Source organism: Lethenteron reissneri, chromosome 29, assembly GCF_015708825.2.
Source record: "Lethenteron reissneri isolate LAM-NWPU_2019-01 chromosome 29, ASM1570882v1, whole genome shotgun sequence".
Lineage (NCBI taxonomy): Eukaryota > Metazoa > Chordata > Hyperoartia > Petromyzontiformes > Petromyzontidae > Lethenteron > Lethenteron reissneri.
In genome coordinates, this window is record NC_083807.1 from 978,589 (window position 1) to 997,507 (window position 18,919).

Sequence of the window (18,919 nt, forward strand, 5' to 3'; positions counted from 1 at the left end):
CCGCACCCCCCCGCACCCCCCCGCACCCCCCTCACCCCCCCCCCCCCCCCCCCCTCACCCCCCCGCCCCCCCCACCCCCCCTCCCCCCCCCACCCCCCCCACCCCCCCCCACCCCCCCGCCCCCCCCTCACCCCCCCACCCCCCCCCCCCCCCACCCCCCCGCACCCCCCCCACCCCCCCACCCCCCCTCACCCCCCTCACCCCCCGCACCCCCCCTCACCCCCCCCCCCCCCCCCTCACCCCCCCACCCCCCCCCCCCCCCCACCCCCCCAGCACCCCCCCGCACCCCCCCCCGCACCCCCCCCGCACCCCCCCCGCACCCCCCCGCACCCCCCCCCCCGCACCCCCCCGCGGCAGGGGGCCGGCTTTGCCGTGCGAGCGAGCCAACGGCGGCGACGAGAGAGAGGGGAGTGGAGCTCTCACCTGCAGCGCGAGGCGTGTGGGGCCCGAGTTCCGGCCGGTCGCGATGCACTGGAACGTCGCGTTCTGCCCCGCATTCACCTCCACGTTCCCCAACCGCAGGAAGTGGGGGGCCTTGTCTGGGGGGGGGGGGGGGGGGCAAGAGTTATAGATTTGTGATCATCATCAGCCACGATCTATCCACTGCTGGATGAGGGCCTCCCTCAAGCCGTCGCCATGGTTCACGGTCATGCGTTGTAACGATCCACCTGGCAACTCAGTCGCTCCGTCTCCGCGGTGGCGTCCTCAAGGATGCTTTCTTTAGTCTCGACCACCGGCCATCAACCGTTCAAGTCGAGCCCGTGTCCTGCCCCAGCCTTCCGTAACGGTCAACACGACGTCCGTCTTGCCCACCCACCCTCTCTCCGTTCCGCGTCTTCCTTTGTTTGTCTCGCCACGTAGGGCCAACGTGCGCATACCCGCCCGCGTCTTTACGCACACTTTTCACTTTTTCGTTCCGTTTTCTTCGTTAACACGGCAGGGTGTGGGCAGCCGCAAGGTTTTGGCACATTCGCTGGAAAAAAACCGGCGGGCGGGCGGGCAGGCGGCAATAATTCTGGTCACGGCGCCGAGCCATTTGCTTTAAAAGCGCGATCCGCGTGAATTTATTTTTGTTTTATTGCTGCGCCCACACCCGGGGAGTCCTGACTCGGGGAACAAAGCGAAATGGCTTCCGTGCCGCCCTCCATCACCTCCCTTTGAGAGACGCACGGATTTTCTGACAAAAATGGAAGTTTTTTTTTTTACCACGGCGTAAATCACCGGCGTGGAGCCTGCAATATCTGTCCATCACGCCGCCCCGGGGGTCAGGGTAGAGCGGTGATGCCGATTTAACGGGAGAAGGCGGAAGTCTCGGGGCCTTTGCGCGGCCTTCTCTGTCCTATGGCAAGGCCATCGCTCGGCCTTCCATGTCATATGGCAGGGCCTTCACCCGGCCTTCTGTGTCCTATGGAAGGGCCATCATCATCGTTGTCATCAGGGTCATTATAATAACCATAATTTTTATCATTGTCACATCATCGATGTAATCATCAACGTTATTGTAATCTGATTATAATAATTATTCTCATTGTGGGAATTCCTCACCCGACGTTACCTTGGTGCCTCTTGCCACCACAACCACCACACAGCAACACAACCACCACCACTACCACGCAGTGGCACAATCACCACCACCACCCCTACAGGGCAGCGGCCACAACCTCCAGACAACGTTAGAGAGGAACATGGCTTGTGTCTCGGCGTTGGAGAGAAACACGGCTTGCGTTTCAGCGAGGCGCTGGCTCGGACTGCTGGCGAAGGTCCACGCAATTTGAATTAATTAGACGAAATGAAACCAGCTGTCCGAGCTAGCGAGTGAGCGAGAGGGGCAGAGAGAGAGCGAGCGAGAGGGATGGGAAGGAACCCAAAGGGGGAACAAGAAATATAAGTTATGACATTCACTGGGTGATTGTGTCATGGAATCGTGTTCTTGGAAAATCCCAGTTCCAAGATCGCAGTTTGTGGCTGCGAGTGAAGACCGGTGCAAACATGCACAAAGACAAAGGTCCCCTGTGTAGCCTACACATGCTTTTGGGGCAAGTGCTGCTAGCGAGCGCCTAGTAATGTACACAGAGGGACGCGCACTATACGGAGAGATTACACATAGACACACACACACACTTTACACACAGATACAGACACACACAGACTACAAACACATACACACAATACACAAAGAAACGCACTACCCACACAGACACACACTACACACAGATACAGACACACACACTACACACACACACTACACACAGACACACACTTTATACACAGAGAAACAAAAATCCGCTCGTAGCCCTTAACAAACTGTTGAGGCAACTGCTATTCATGAGCACCGATGAAGGCCGGCATGGCACAGGAGGGGGTGGGTGGCCAGGACCACGCCCGGCCGCCTTTGTCTCCATAGCCACACACGACACACACACAGAGACACACAGAGATGCACTGCACACAGAGACACGACGTCGCAGCTGAGCAAGGGCTGGGGGGTGGTGGAAGAGCGGCTCCCCGCACCGTGTCACCGTCGTAGTCACCGTGGCAGCGCTGCACACGAGCGAGCGAGTGAGCGAGCGTCGGTGAGGAGCGCCACCGCCGCCGCCGTCATGGGTGGGCGATGCTCCATTAATTTGTGGGCGCATCGAGTTTGTTTTTATGGGGGGGGGGGTGTTTATTGGTGGGGGCCATCGTTAAATATTTCTCGGCTAAATCCCGCGTCACTTTCTCCCGCTCGTTAGCGCCGAGTGCCGATGGAGAAGCGAGCGTGACAGACGGAGCTCGCTCCGCAATCGCTCTGAGCCGAGCGAGCGCGGAGCGAGCGCTCAATCCGAACGCCGCTGCCGCCGACGCAGCAGCTGACGCCTCGCGCAATTATCTCCTAAGTGTGAAACGTTTTTGCGAGTGGCGAAAAATCTGAGATAATTTTGAATTCACGGATAGGCGAGCCCAGGTGTCGTCAAAACTGCGGGCGCGTTTGCGTGCGTGCGTGAGCACTCAGAGTCGATGCGTACAGGTGGACACACACACACACACAACAACCGCCATTCACCACTAAGTGGCGGTGACATCACCACGATGCTTGTGCCAGGCTATGTGCACATTGAGGCCACACACACACAAAGACACACACACACGCAGACATACACGTAGACACACACATGGAGACACACGCAGACACACGCGCAGATTCAAACACAGATCAACTGTACACTCACTCACCCACACCATCAGCTCTAGTCTCACCTATGGCTCTCCTACTCGATGGGAATGGAGAGAGAGGGGCAGTCAGTTGCAGGCAAATGGGGAAAAGGAAGGGACTTGAGCCTGGACTTGAATAGGGGGCAGGGAGTCGGCCGCACGGATGGCTGGGGGGGGGGGGGAAGGGGCATCCAGACAGTGGGAGCAGCAGAGGAGGAGTGGAGACTCACTGCAGGGGTAGCTGAGCACCTGCACGTCGTCCACGGCAACGAAGCCGGCGCCACTGCTCCCCGCCACCGCCTCAAACACCACCTGCAACGAGACGGAGGTCAAGGGCGGAGGTCACGGGCGGAAGTCACGGGCGGAGGTCAGGGGAGGAGGTCACGGGCGGAGGTCACGGGCGGAGGTCATGGGCGGAGGTCACGCGAGGTCACGAGTGGGGTCATGGGAGGTCACAATTGGGGGTCACGGGAGGCTACGCTCCACCGTGTAAGGGAACGTCTCATAGCGTGGAGCCCCGATCGGCAGCTGTCCCTGTGCAGCCACCAGGTGCCCGGCGCCTGGCTCGGCGATGGGCACTGGTCTGCCAGTGGCCGAGGGGAAACTCGCAAAACCCGGAGAGAACCCATAGCGAACAGGGCGAGAACACGTGAACTCCGCACAGAAAGGCGTCCCCGGATGGGGAATCGAACCCAGGGACTTCCGCTGCAAGGCGCGGGAGCCACCACACGCATCTCTACGGGTCTATTTCGCCACTGGGTTAAATAACGGATGCAACAAACACGACTACTCACTCCACTCACTGCCCTGTTGGAAATCTGAAGACAAAGCCTTCGTTATGCTTAAGATTATTCAGAGTACCTGCTGTGTTGTGCACCATTAGCACTGGGGAGACAAAGACGGCCGGTCATGGCATCGGCCACTCACCTACCGGTCTTCATAGGTGCTCGCTGACAGCACTTGCCCCAACAGTCCGTCAAGGCTATATGGGGGATATTTGTCTTTGCGCGCACGTGCTTGCGTTCGTGTGTGCTTAACGAGGTTGCCGCTCATTCATAATTAACGAGTTACTTTTAATTTCAGCCGAGTAGTGCCATTGTGCGTCGGAAAAGATACACAGAGGTCCAGAATGCTGTATCTGGGTCTCCACTCAATCAATAAAGTTATGTTTTGATCTCTAGGTGGGGAGCAGCATACCAATGTGATGCTTCCATGTCTCTCTGCGCGCCGCTCACCTGGTAGCTGTTGGGCCAGAAGGTGCTGACGGCGATCTCGGCGCGCACCCAGCCGCGGCCCGTCGCCTGGCTCGAGTTCCACACGGGGCCCGCCAGCGCGCGCCCGTTCACGCGGGCGTACACGTTCAGCGCTGGCGCGAGCGCCGCGGGCGAGGAGGAGGAGGAGGAGGCGCCGCCCGCCGACAGGTGGAAGCTGAAGTCGACGCAGTGCGTGTCGTTCTCGCGCAGCGGCGGCACGGCGAGGCGCCCTCGCGAGCCCTCGGGCTTCCCGGCCAGCGGCACGAACGCAAAGCGGCCTGCGCCCGCGGGAGGAGGCGCGGGCGAGCGTTAGGATTTCGTCGGCCGCGCCCGACTCACCGCCGTGGCCCACGCGACCCAGAGACGCCATCAACCCGCCCGGCGCATGCTCAAAGGCCGAAGCTGTCAAGCGGCCAGCAACAGACGGCAACCTCCACCAGGGTGTCACGTGAGCGAAGGCCGAAGGGAAACCGCTACGCGTGTTCAATACCATCCCCACGTGTTTTGACGTGACGGTAACACTCTAGAAGGGGGAGCTGAGCTTTCAGCAGCGGGGTTCAGCAACCCCCCCCCCCCCCGGCCATCCACGGTTGAGGGAAGGTCGGCGTGATCTGCCCCAGATTAAGACCGCCGGGATTCCAAGCAGCAGCAGCAGCAGCAAGCAGTGCACCACCACGCCTTGCCCATGCTGCAGTGTTTGCCTGCATAACCGCACCGAAACTGCTCCCGGCTCCACGCTCCCCACTCCCCGCTCCGCGTTAGTGCTTCGCACTCCACGCTCCGTGCTCCTCGCTCTGCATCACTTTTCCCGAGCTCAGCACAAAAGTTTTGTAGCAGTGGGCAGCTGGGACTTGGGGAGGTGGAAGGGGGGGGTGAGAAGAGGGGGTGGGTGGGGGGTGGGTGGGGGGTGGTCAGGGGGGAGGGCACAGACCAGGCCATTAGCCGTGGTGCTTCGGCTGCCGTTACCCCACACACCCCCACCCACCCACCCCCCACACACCCCCACACACCCCCACCCACCCAGCCCCCCCACACACCCCCACCCACCCAGCCCCACCCAGCCCCCCACACATCCCCACCCACCCAGCCCCCCCACACACCACCACCAACAACCCAGCCCCCCACACACCCCCACCCACCCAATCCCCCCCCCCACTCCAACGTGGTGCCACCCGCGTCAAAATTCCATCGGACCGGTAGAAAAATGCAACGCGATGACAGCGTGGGGACCCAGTTGGTGCGGGTGTGCGAGTGTGCAGGTGTGTGGCTGTGTGGCTGTGCAGGTGTGTGGCTGTGTGGCTGTGCAGGTGTGTGGCCGTGTGGCTGTGCAGGTGTGTGATGACGGGATGTGGTGAAGGGAGAGGGTGAGGGGGGCACGTGTTGTGCATTCTAAACTCACGATGATAACGACAATGACGAGTGGATATCAACGACGGTGCTGTTGATCACAGCTATGACAATAATGACACATCAAGGATGTCGATGGTGATGATGATGACAATATAGTTGTGATGTCAATGATGATGATGATGGCAACCCCGAGTTGCTCAGCCACATTCTATGAAATCTTCAGTCTCCCACCGCAGACCCAAAGTGAAGCAGGCAAACAAACTAACCGGGGAGTCTCACCGTGACCATAGGCTCGCGGATGTAACGTGTGATGGTGAGCACACACCACGGAAGGTCGGCCATTAAGAACCTGCTTGGGTTGGGTCATGCCCCAAAAGTGTTGGCGACTCTCCCGATGTGTTTGCGGGTCGTGCCGTGCGTCGTTTGGAACAATGTCTGACGTTCCGTTCCACGTGCCAGAAGCTTCTTCGGGAACCCAATTCAGTTCCTGATGACGCTACAAGCAGGACGACGGCGGGAGACTCCGCGACGGTGGAGAGCGGCAACGGTGGAGAGCGGCAACAGTGGAGAGCGGCAACGGTAGAGAGCGGCAACGGTAGAGAGCAGCGATCTCTGGGTTCACGAGATCGTGGCCGGCCATTATGAACGCGGCAAGGCGCGTCGCGTGCACAGAGACAGAGCTGGCCATTGTCGTGCGTCGGACTCCTGTCGCGCCGTACGTGGCCAACCGCGCCAAACGAGGGGCGCGCGTCGCTCCGAGGCCGCTCCGCGTCCACGTCGATAACGGCGACAAAACGGCACCAGAGGCACGCGTCGCCGGGGCAACAAATGGCCGTTCGCTAAAAAAACAAAATAACGACTGGCCCTGCGCTCCGCGGCTAATGAGGACGCGGGCCCCGTCCGCCCGTGGGGCCGCCACCGCGCGGCTGCCAACAGCCGTCCTCATGCAAATCGCCACCCCTCCCTCCTGCTGCATTATTCAGATTGCAGAGGCGAGCAGCGACGATCCCCTAACGGGAAGCCGCCAGTAGCTGCGGAGCGTCCGGAGGTTACACGAGGAAATAAACGAATAATGAATTAATTGAACTGCGCGCCAACTTCGCTCCTCCACCTCCGAGACGGAGAGAGGGGCGACGAGACGTGGATAGACAACTGGCAGAGTGGAGAGACAGAGGAAGAGACGAGGAGGAAGATGAGAGGGAGGAGTGAGGAGGTGGAGGGCAGGGTTAGTGATCGCTCAACCTCACGCTCGTGAACAGCAGCAGCAGTAGCAGCAGCAGCAGGAGGAGGAGGACATCGCTCCAGCGTGACCACGGCCGCTTGATTAACGCCCTCTCGCTCGCTCGCTCATGACGGCCGTTCATCAATCTTCTAGCCGAGGGCTGCGGGAATCGCGGGACGGTGAGAGATGGCGGCGACGGCTCAAGGGCGCCGTCATCAAGCAGCGGATTGATCATGCCCGACGATGAAGACGATGATGATGACGACGGCGACAAGAGCCAGCCTATCCAAACAAGAACCTCTCACGAAATACACCGCTCGTTTGCAAATTCACCGTCAAGGCTTTGAGCAAAAGGAGGCCCTGCGGAAACATCCGAATTAGGAGTCACTCAGCTCGCCACCGGCGTAGACGTGAATTCGTGAAGAGACACCCCCCCCCCCCCCCCGCGTGCTGAACTATTGTCTCACGCGACAAGTCCGACCGCGCTCGGCCGAGCCACGAGTGTCAGGCTGCGGGGGGGGGGCTCCGCCGCCGCTTGGTTTGTCATCGCCATCCGCGCTCCGAACGGCGCCCGCCACAAAGCCTGGCCCGTGGCAACTTCCTCCCCCCCTCTGCGGGCATGGGGAGGCGTGGGGGGGCCATGGCGCAGCCCTCATTCCACCTTCGCGTCGCTGCTTTCCCTCCGGAGCAAATCGTCGCACAGGAGAGAGGAGTCCGGAATGGAGTGGACTGAACACGCCGGCCAGCTTTGGTTATTTGTGCTCGTTTACAAATTACAAGCGAGTTTGTCGTTAAACCCAGCTCTCCTCCTCCTGCCCCCCGGCCCCCTCCTCCTCCTCCTCCAGGGCTGCCAGCTCGCTCACGTCGGTATCTGGTTTTCAGTCAATAAAGCCGGAGATCTACCGCATCTTGGCTCCAGCGCGAAGGTTTCATTGAGGCGGTGACCACGCGGACGTCGGCGTGGCGGCTCCGTGCTCGGGAGAGCGAGCGGCTCCCAGAGAGTTCAACGCTTGGTTGGGGGTTGGCTCAGCACATCGTCCCTCCAGGCTCAAAAACAAAAGTACCACGGTGTGGGGAAGTGAAGAGTGCATGTTGCACTTATTTCGCACCGTACGTAGCCAACCGTGCTAATCGGAGGTGCGGGGAAGGACAACAAGAGAGCTTTTCCTGTGGGCAGCTGAGAGGGAATGTGCGTCTAGCGACCCTGTGAAGGACCACTGCGAGGGATGGGTGAGCGAGGGGGCGAGCGAGGGATGGGTGAGCGAGGGGGCGAGCGAGGGATGGGTGAGCGAGGGATGGGTGAGCGAGGGATGGGTGAGCGAGGGATGGGTGAGCGAGGGATGGGTGAGCGAGGGGGCGAGCGAGGGATGGGTGAGCGAGAGGTGGGTGAGCGAGGGATGGGTGAGTGAGGGATGGGTGAGCGAGGGATGGGTGAGTGAGGGGGCGAGCGAGGGATGGGTGAGCGGGGGGGTGTACGAGGGATTGGTGAGTGAGGGGGCGAGCGAGAGGTGGGTGAGCGAGGGATGGGTGAGTGAGGGATGGGTGAGCGAGGGATGGGGTGAGCGAGGGATGGGTGAGTGAGGGGCGAGCGAGAGATGGGTGAGCGAGGGATGGGTGAGCGAGGGGGTGAGCGAGGGGGCGAGCGAGGGATGGTGAGCGAGGGGTGGGTGAGCGAGGGGGTGTGCGAGGGATGGGTGAGCGAGGGGGGTGAGCGAGGGATGGGTGAGCGAGGGATGGGTGAGCGAGGGATGGGTGAGCGGGGGGGTGTGCGAGGGATGGGTGAGGCGGGGGGTGGTGCGAGGGATGGTGCGGGGGGTGTGCGAGGGATGGGTGAGTGAGGGGGCGAGCGAGGGATGGGTGAGCGAGGGATGGGTGAGCGAGGGGGTGAGCGAGGGGGCGAGCGAGGGATGGGTGAGCGAGGGATGGGTGAGCGAGGGGGTGAGCGAGGGGGCGAGCGAGGGATGGGTGAGCGAGGGGTGGGTGAGCGAGGGATGGGTGAGCGGGAGATGGGTGAGCGAGGGATGGGTGAGCGAGGGGGCGAGTGAGGGATGGGTGAGCGAGGGATGGGTGAGCGAGGGGGTGGGGGGTGAGCGGGGGGGGGAGTGAGCGAGGGATGGGTGAGTGGGGGGGTGAGCGAGGGATGGGTGAGTAAGGGATGGGTGAGCGAGGGGGCGAGCGAGCAAGCGTACACCATGACCGCATCGATCATTCAAAGCCAAAAGTGAGAATCCGAGCGGTTTCCCGAGCGAGTGCAACATTTAATCTGCGAGCCGGTGGTGGTAATACCGCACTCCTGTGGTGGTGGCAGTGGTGTGTCTCCTCGAGACAACAGGGTTCGTAAAATTGTACTCATTTATTACCCCCCCCCCCGTCACCTCGAGCGGGGATTGAACGGAGCCCCCGTTCTTGATTGGCGGTGGCACTCGGCCATAAGCGCTGACGGAACAGAAAATCAATCAGTGCTGAATAAGTAAACAAGTCGGCGGGAATGAGATGAGACGTAATTAGATTTTAATTTGAGAGGGGAGGGCAGTGGCCCAGCTGCAGGAGACTGGGGGAGGTGGCACGTGACGAGCAGTCGCTGCCATTGGGAGAGGAGGTCTTCTGGATGTGGTGTGCTGGGTATGGAAACATTTTTCTGTGTTTGTGTTTCTGCTTGGACTAGCCAATGACCCAATACCAGCAGTGTCAACAGCGGCCTATGTGGAGAGAGGCTCGTGACAGAAGCTAGCTACTGGGCAGTGCCAGGCTAGGTGCACTTTTGCGGCTCCTGGACAGTTGGAGGCAGCCGCCCACCAACAACAGCGGAAGGCGGAGGAGCGATGCTCACAAGAACCTGCAGGTAAACGCAGTGAGCAGGCACAGTGGGCAGCGCAGATGGTGCATCTGCCAGACATCACAGTCAGTTAACCCATGGCACCTGGGTCTGTCCCATGAGCTCCTGTCAGCAGTAAGCCTTCCACACTTCTTGCAGCCTCAAAGCGAAGCACACAGACCATGTAACTCGCATTGGCCAAACATCACATAGCTGAAAATTACTCAAATGAGATCACACGTAGCAGCAGAAAACACATCGTCCCCTTTTTGCAAACAATGTTAACATAATGAAGTGTACCTATCCTGGCAAAAGCGATTTGGTGACGTCATCGCTATTTGTGGTGAAAAGCAGTTGTTGTGTATATATGTGTGTGAGTCTGTGTACCCGTGTGTGCAGCTGTGTGTGTGTAGTTACAGTCTGTTAAAGGCTAAATGGGGGATCTTTATCTTTGTGTAGCTGTGTGTGTGTGTACCTATGCGTGTATGTGTGTAACTATGTGTACCTGTGTGTACATGTGTGTGTCTGTGTGTAACTTTGTGTATGTGTGTACCTATGTGTATCTGTGTGTACATGTGTGTTTACCTATGTGTGTTTACCTATGTGTGTGTGTCTGTAGGGGAGTGGTAGTGTAGCGGTTAGCACGCTAGACTACGAACCCGGCGACGCGAGTTCGATTCCCGCTCATGGCCAACACCAGTGACGATAATTTGAACCGGTCCTGTGCCTCCCCTAGGTCGACTCAGCCTCAAATAAATACCTGGTGAGGTGTGTAAACATCGCCACTGGGGAGACAAAGACGGCCGGGCGTGGTGCTGGCCAACCACCCCCTCGTGTGCAATGCTGGCCTTCATAGGTTCTCGCTATCAGCACTTGCCCCAACAGTCTGTTCAGGCTATACAGGGGATCTTTGTCTTTGTTTTTTGTGTCTTTGTATAGCTATGCATGTCTGTGTGTGTACCTATCTGTGTGTGTACTGCCTGGGTGTATACCTATGTGTGTGTGTGCTTTGTGTGGTGCAGTAGCCACAGCAAACATGGGCACAGTGCTGGGCGCGGTGCAAGCGAACTCGTAAATAATTCAGGTGGAACCCGAGTGGGTGGCAGGTGGGTGGGTGGTGAGTGCAGAGGGTGGGTGGGTGGTGAGCAGGTGGGCAGTGGGTGGCGACTGGGTGGCAGGTGAGTGGTGGACGGGTGGATGGTGGGTGGTGAGTGGATTGATGGTAGGCGTTGAGAGGGTGGGTGGGTGGTGAGCAGGTGGTGAGCAGGTGGGTGGCAAATAGCACGTAGCGAGTGGCTCCGTGGTGAGTAGGTGGTGAGCAGTTGGGTGGCGAGCAGTTGGTGGTGAGGGGTGAGCTGGTTGGTGGTGAGCGGGTTGGTGGTGAGCATGTGGCATGGCCGTGTTATCATGTTGCCACTTGCTCAAACACACAGGCGCACATACACACAGCGACCAGGACGGCGCTTGTGCCAGGCTCGGTGTACGTCGAGGCCACAACATCACAAGACGTTGGCATGGCACATCCCGCCCGGGCGAACGGGCGCGGCTATTAGCGCCATCTCCTCCCCAAGGGAGACCCGGGGGGGGGGGGGGGGTCTCACAGGCGCAAACTCGGGCCGCTGTGGGCGTGCGCTGTGTTCACACGCTCGCACGGCCTAACATTTGCTCCGAAATAGAAGGGGAATATTTGGAAACCCCAAATTCATTTGCGGATTTCAAGTTGAGCGAGCTGAGCAAACAAACAGGGCGGTGAATCGCTCCGCACGCACGCACGCACGCACGCACGCGCGCGACTCTGTGTGTGTGTGTGTGAACGAGCGAGAAAGCGAGCATGCACGCGCCAGAGTGTGCCGAGCAAGAGGGCAGAGCGATAACAATCGTCAGATTTATTGTAGCACATCTATAGGGGAGGTGGGGGGGGTCTGGGGGACCCTTGTCCCCCTTGATAAACAGCACTTTCCCCTAAATTCAGAATCAGATTCTGTATTTATACTGGAGAAATCCGATGAGCTGTAAAGCTCATTTTTTACAGATGTCCAGTAGGGGCGGGTCAGAACGTGACAACAACATAACAGCTCTGATAATTACAATGTCGGCTTGACTGTCACGTGACAGACCTTACACTCACATGGCAGCACGGGTGGTTCCTGCAAGTGCTGCGCTCTACAGTGTGTGGGTCGGAGGTCACTGGAAGAAGGGGTCTCAGAGGAAGCTCTGTGATATCCGCTTGCACGGGCGGTTCCCTTTGGCGAAGGGGTCATGGAGGAGAAATCCGTCTCCTGTTGTGACAAATTAAGACTCTCCCAGCCCCACCACCACCGATGGTGGTGGGGCTGGGAGCGTAACGAACGGTGATGATGCGGAGAGACGGGGAGGAGGGCCCGGCTGTGCGCAGTCAACTCTGCCAGCCGCACGCTGGCAGCGAACACAACCACCCGCCAGCTCGCCAACCAGCCCTAGGGAGCAGCCATGCCCATCTCACCGTCCGCCATGATCAATCCACTGCTGGATGTAGGACGCTCCCAGACCGTTGCCATCGAGCGCGATGCAACAATACGACTGGACTCCGCTTTGCCACATCCTCTCGGCGCGTTGCCTCCTCCGGCTGTCTCGGCCATCATCCCCCCTTTCCAGTGATCAGCGAACGCTCGCTCCTGCGTGCGTTCCTTTTCCTTGGCGTCTACAAATCCCCGTAAAGAGACACCCGACGGCGGTCGAGCGTCTCTTGCGCCGGCGCTCCTTGCGTACGAAGCGCAAGCGCGTGCCGCAACGGCGTGGGGAAGTAAACAGCAACACGGCAGGTGGCCGGCGTTGTCAAAGGCGTGCAGCCGACGCAACGCGCCCATCGCGATCCCGCCGTGCGACGGGACGGCGCTTCCCTAACTGCCGTGCCCAACGTCGCGTTCGCGTCATCCCAGCCACCCACGCTGCCGACGTGGCTGCACGCGATCACGCGCCCGTAGCTCACCTGAGGGCAGCCCCGCCTCCACGGTGAGGTCGTGACCCCCGGTCTGCAGCCAATCAAAGTCGTCATCTTTGTCCTGGGAGTAGCCGCAGGTGGCGAGGTCATTCTCAAACGAGCAGCTTCCTGGAGGTGGGGGGGGGAAGGGAGAGAATGGAGCGCATGGTCACACGTGGCAATATCATCATACATGTGCTCTGGTCGGTGCGGGCTGGTGAAGGAAGGTGGGGAGCATAGACGCAGCGACACAGAGCTGTGGGAGAACATTCGATTCTACTGCGCACCACGCAGCCACCTCTGACACCCGGGCGTGCTTGGTGGTCGACCTACACACGGGCCCAACCTCACAGCCACCATCTCACGGCCGCCCTCGCAGTGGCCCGCGGGGTGTCAGGGTGAGTGTCTGACGCAAGGACGGCTGATGACCAGAATGAGCCAGTTGCCTACAACACCAACAAACAAAGATCCCCCGTATAGCCTTCACAGACTGTTGGGGCAAGCACCATTAGCGAGCACCTATTAAGGCCAGCACGGCACACGAGTGGGTGGGAGGGCAGCACCACGCCCGGCAGCCTTTGTCTCCCTAGTGGCGATGTTTACACACCGCACCAAGTTACTCATTTGAGGTTGAGTCGACCAAGGTGAGGGCCAGGACCGGATCAGATACTTGTCACCGATGTTGCCATCAAACTCGGGTCGCCGGGTTTGTACCGCAGTGTGCTAACCGCCGCACTGCCGCCAGTTGGTTAACACACACGCACAGAACTGAACGCATCACCACCGATATGAGAAACTCCACCGTGGTGCCGTGCGAGCGCGTGGGCCAAGGGGGGTGGCCTAGCGGTGTCTACACAACTCCCCATCGCTTGGGAGACATTCCTCTGTGGCGAACAGGCTCACGCAGAGCCACGCGGAAACGCTTCTCTCATAACGGCGGCCTGGCCCACGTGGGAAACGCAAGCGCGTCGGATTGATTTCGTTAGAAACTCAAAGCATGTGTGAGGACGGGGGCAGAGGAGTCTCATCAACACGACGATCGCAAAATGGAAATAACAAAGCGCTGCACAGCGGCGGAGCGAATGGAAACCAGCGCAAAAACAACCACGCGGGGCAGCAATCGGGTTCCATCTATCTCACTGCGATGAAACGTAAACACGATGGCCTCGTGCTGCTGCTGCTGCGGTGTTCACGACGACCCAAGGAGCGGAGTGCGGCGAGAGTGGAGCCCAAATTACTCCGCCCGCGCATCGCCGCAGAAATCACCGCAATTACTCGACATGGAAAAAAAGAGTCATGAATCAAAATAAACACGACGTCTCCGCCCGACGGGAACATTGAAATGAAGAATCGTGCATGCAGAGTCCAAGTCAGAGGTGATCCCATATCAATCATCATCGGCAGCAAGTGCCACGGTCAATCCACTGCTGGATGAAGGCCTCCCCAAGCCGCTGCCGCCGTCTCGCACGGCGCCTGCCTGCCACGAGGAGATCTCACCATCGCCCCACCTCGCCCAGGAGGACAGACGCCACTCGGACGCGTCGCTCCACCGCTTGGCGGCCAATCCATCATCATCATCATTAACATCATCATTATTATTCTTATTCTTGGACCGTCGGCCAACGTCCCGTCTGGCCGTGACGCGTCCTGCCCGGGCTCCGCTTACTTTCCACACACACGCGAGCCTCAAGATCGCCCCCCCCTCCGTCCCCGTCCCCCCGTAGAGCATCAACACTGACCGAGCTACAGAACCTGTTCAGACTCGAACAAAGCGCGAGGGGGTGGTGTGGTTAACACCACGCCCAGCTGCCTTTATCTCCCCAATGCCGATGCTTTACTCACCACACCAGGGACACATTCAAGGCAGGGTCGGCCGAGTAAAGGCCCAGGACTGGTTCAGATATCACTCCCCACAGATGTTAGCCACGGCTGGGTATCTAACTCATTCCAATAGGGTCCACATCACCAACCACGAGATATTCACGCACACACACACACTCCCGTGCTGGAAGACACTGCTTCATTTCCACTGTTGTGATGTCCGACGTTTCACTACATTTCTTGTTCCTGAAAAATCTCCCAGCATGTGAAGCCCCGGGTTCTGTTCTTCATTTCCATCTCCAGGCATTAATCCAACAATTAATTCTCTCGTTCCTTCAGCGGCTCGCTCGCTTGCCACAGTCTCGGCTCGACAATTAAATGAGCCCTCCGCTGGGAAAACAGCACTTGACTTGCAGCAGCAAGCTTGTGTAATGAGAGCGCCGAGTAAACAAGTGCGAGAGTTGCGAGCGTCGGGAATACTCCCCGCCGAGTCCCAGCGGGGTCCTCGAGTGGTCACGAGGCCCTCACGGCCAGGCCGACGGTGCGGCCTGGCCGTGAGGGCCTCGTGATCACTCGAGTCCCAGCGGGGCCTCGAGTGGCCTGGCGGCCTCACCCTCGCAACCTCACCAGCGACCTCCCTCCTGGCTTCACCCTCAACCTCGCCAACGTGGACGGCGACTGCGAGCAACCGCATTGCGACGTCACCAACACGTCTCGGAGGGTCGACAGATGCGCACCCAACAGAAAAGATCCCCACACTCCCCCCCCCATGCGTAGCCCTAACAGACTGTTGGGGCCAGTGCTGCTGTTAGCGAGTGGAACCTACGAAGGCCGGCATGGCATACGAGGGGGTGAGTGGTCAGTACCACGCCCAGCCAGATGTCTCCGGAGTGCTGATGTTCTATACACACTGCACCAAGCACTCAATTGAGGCTGAGTCAATCTAGTGGAGTCACAGGATTGGCGCCAGATTGGTAGCGCAGCGCGCCAACTGCCGCACCAGCACTCCCCCTAGATACTCGCTCACCCACTCGCTCGCTCACCCACTCACACGGACACGCCACGGTGCGCACGTGGTGAACAACAGCGGGCGAAGGAACGTGGAGCGAACGACTCTTCATTGCAGGGCCCCTCCGTCGTGTCCTTTCGTGCCACTGCCGCTCTCGTAGCTGCATCTCCCCGGAGGCGCTCTTGACAGGCTACCAGAGCGCGGCACCACCACCACCACGCTCGCACCTGTTTATATGCCACGTTATATTATGCACTTTTTGTGTTTAGTTTGTTGTCCTTCCCCCGCACTTCCGATTTGCATTGGTTGGCCACACACGGTGCTAAAGCAGTTCAACATACGTACATACACGATGACCACATCACCACCGGTCTGAGATTGGCAAAGGATTGAACTACAATCACCATGCCTCCTCCAGTCCTCCCTCTCCCTCCCCTCTTCCCTTGGGCATCTCACTCCGCTCCACGCAACACGCACGCACTGCCACTCCCGCGGAGCTTCTCCTAATTGCAATTAACCACCACCACCGGGCACACCGCTCTGCAGGCCGACAATGCCTACAAATTAGCAGGCGGCGCTAAATAGAATTAACGGGCGATGCCAATTATCCCAGGACGGGGGGAGGGGGGGGGGGCGATGAGTGGGGTGGGGGGGGGATTAGCTGGAGGTGGGGGGTAGGCACCAGCCTATGTTCGTGTTGTCACGTTAAGCCAAGCGGGCAGCGCGGTGGCTAGGAGATGTTAACTACCTCGCCTGCTATGCAGGAGGTCGTGGGTTCGATCCCGACCCTGATGCCTGCTGTATATTTAGAGTTGCGTGTCTCTCGCTCTCATCATCACCACGGTGGCTAGGAGATGTTAACTACCTCGCCTGCTATGCAGGAGGTCGTGGGTTCGATCCCGACCCTGATGCCTGCTGTATATTTAGAGTTGCGTGTCTCTCGCTCTCATCATCACCACGGTGGCTAGGAGATGTTAACTACCTCGCCTGCTATGCAGGAGGTCGTGGGTTCGATCCCGACCCTGATGCCTGCTGTATATTTACAGTTGCGTGTCTCTCGCTCTCATCATCACCACGGTGGCTAGGAGATGTTAACTACCTCGCATGCTATGCAGGAGGTCGTGGGTTCGATCCCGACCCTGATGCCTGTTGTATATTTAAAGTTTGCGTGTCTCTCTCTCTCATCATCACCACGGTGGCTGCGAGATGTTAACTACCTCGCCTGGTATGCAGGAGGTCGTGGGATCCATCCCGACCCTGACGCCTGTTTATTTTGAGTTTTCAAGTTCCTCCACATTTATAAATATGCTTTTGGAATATTTGGCTGCTATACATTTTCACATAAGCAACTTTGTTGAGCTATCATTTGTGAGCAGGTCACTTCTGAAAGAGAGCTATATAGCTCCGTAGTGGGCCTTACCTGGTAAACTAATAAAATGTTTTAGTTTAAAGTGTAAGCAATAAGATAGAAGCTGGCAGGGTGCGGGGGGTGAGCGTAGGGCGACCCGTGGGTCGGCGTTAGGCGAGAGGAGTGGGACGACGAGACCCCGCTCTCACCGAGGTTGTGTTCTCGGCGGGGGCAGAAGACAACTTCCGTCAATTAGATCGTAGGAATTGAGGCTTAAACACACATGGGGAGCATTTTGTCCGGCACAGAATGACTTTAACGAGCGTTGGAAATCAAGGATCAGCATGCACGACCCGGATTATAAGACGTCCCGAAAAGTAAGACGCGTTCCGGACGTGTGTGCCCGCTGTCAATGACGTTACACGATTCCGCAACAAAGATAAAGATCACCCGTCAAGCATTAACGGACTGTTTGGGGTAAGTACAGTTTGCGAGCAGGGCACCAATAAAAGTAAATTCTGCTCGCACACAGACAGACAAAAACAAAGATCCCCGTAAAGCCTTAACAGACTGTAGGGGCAAGTGCTTTTAGTGAGCACCTATGAAGGCCGGAACGGCACACGAGGGCGTGGGTAGCCAGCACCACGCCCGGCCGCCTTTGTCTCCCGAGTCGCAATGTTTACACGCCGCACTAGTTACTAATTTGAGGCTGAGTCGACCTAGGGAAGGCCCAGAACCGGTCCAGATAATGGTCACTGATGTTGGTGGTGAGCAGGAATCGAACTCGGGTCGCCGGGTTCGCAGTGCAGTGCGCTAACCGCTACATCTACCGTAGACACACCCACAGGTACACACAGACACATACACACAGACACACATACAAGTACACACAGACACACATACAAGTACACACAGACAGGTACACACAGACAGGTACACACACAGACACAGGTACACACAGACACACACACAGGTACACACACACAGGTACACACACACAGGTACACACACACAGGTACACACAAACACACACAGGTACACACACGCCTACCAGAATATAAGACGCAACCTCTACATTTGCTTTCAAAATACGGCGAGATTTGGTGGCAGGTGGTGGCCCGGGACAGGCGTGCAAACGAGACGTCCTTTTGTCTCAAGGGATTATCCAGGCGAAATACTGCAATAAATCAATGAATTAACCGAGTAAGGTGCTTGGGTAGGACCCCCCTCCCCCCCCGTATAAGATGAAAGGCACCGCGAGGCCGCTTCATCTCCGATGTATCTCGGTTGGCTGCGTACGGTGCGAGAGAAGTCCAACAAACACACCGCGGTCGCTTGTAGCCAGGTGCAAAATACACAAAGGCGGAGGTGCAACGGTCAAGTTGGGTGGTCAATGTGGGTGCGGTGGGTGGGGATGGTGCAGGTGGGGGGGGGTGCAGGTGTGGGGGGGTGCAGGTGTGGGGGGGGGGGTGCGGCACGCACAGTGAGTGCCGGGGCCTTGGTCCAAAGGTCCAACTTCACGTGCGCACGGCAACCCGCCAAGGTGGCCGTGACCAATCAGCAGGGCGACCCTGCACGCCTCCCCACCACGTCCCCCCCCTCCACCGCCGCCCCCCCCCCCCTGTCCACGATCCTGAGACCCCCAAGTGGCGACCACGTGGGGGGTGGCGGCACGCGGGAGCGCCCGAATGGGGCTCGAGCGAGAGCACGGTCATTGGAGTGCAATCCTTTGCCAATCTCAGTCGGTGGTGATGTGGCCATCGTGTATGTACGTATGTTGGACTTCTTTCGCACCGTACGTAGCCGACCGTGCCCAACCCGGACGTGCGGGGCAGGATAACAAACTAAACACAAAAAGCCGTTCTGTCGTTCTAAAGAGTGTGGGACCTCGGGGCGATGAGAGCTGAGTGGAGGCGCTTCTGGGAAATTAACTTTGATCATCGATAGCGG

At 58.9% G+C, this 18,919-nt stretch overlaps 1 protein-coding gene across 8 annotated transcripts in view; it reads right to left on the reverse strand.

Annotated features, from left to right (window-relative positions):
• LOC133349119 (receptor-type tyrosine-protein phosphatase kappa-like) overlaps positions 1-18,919 on the reverse strand; it is a 149,304-nt gene that overhangs the window by 104,323 nt on the left and 26,062 nt on the right. For all 8 annotated transcript variants that reach the window (XM_061562316.1, XM_061562315.1, XM_061562319.1 and 5 more), the window contains exons 2-5: positions 12,801-12,920; positions 4,428-4,723; positions 3,423-3,504; positions 424-539 (exon numbers count right to left, since the gene is read on the reverse strand). In XM_061562316.1, coding sequence (XP_061418300.1) covers positions 424-539; positions 3,423-3,504; positions 4,428-4,723; positions 12,801-12,920 — 614 coding nt within the window. The remainder of the gene's footprint in view (positions 1-423; positions 540-3,422; positions 3,505-4,427; positions 4,724-12,800; positions 12,921-18,919) is intronic.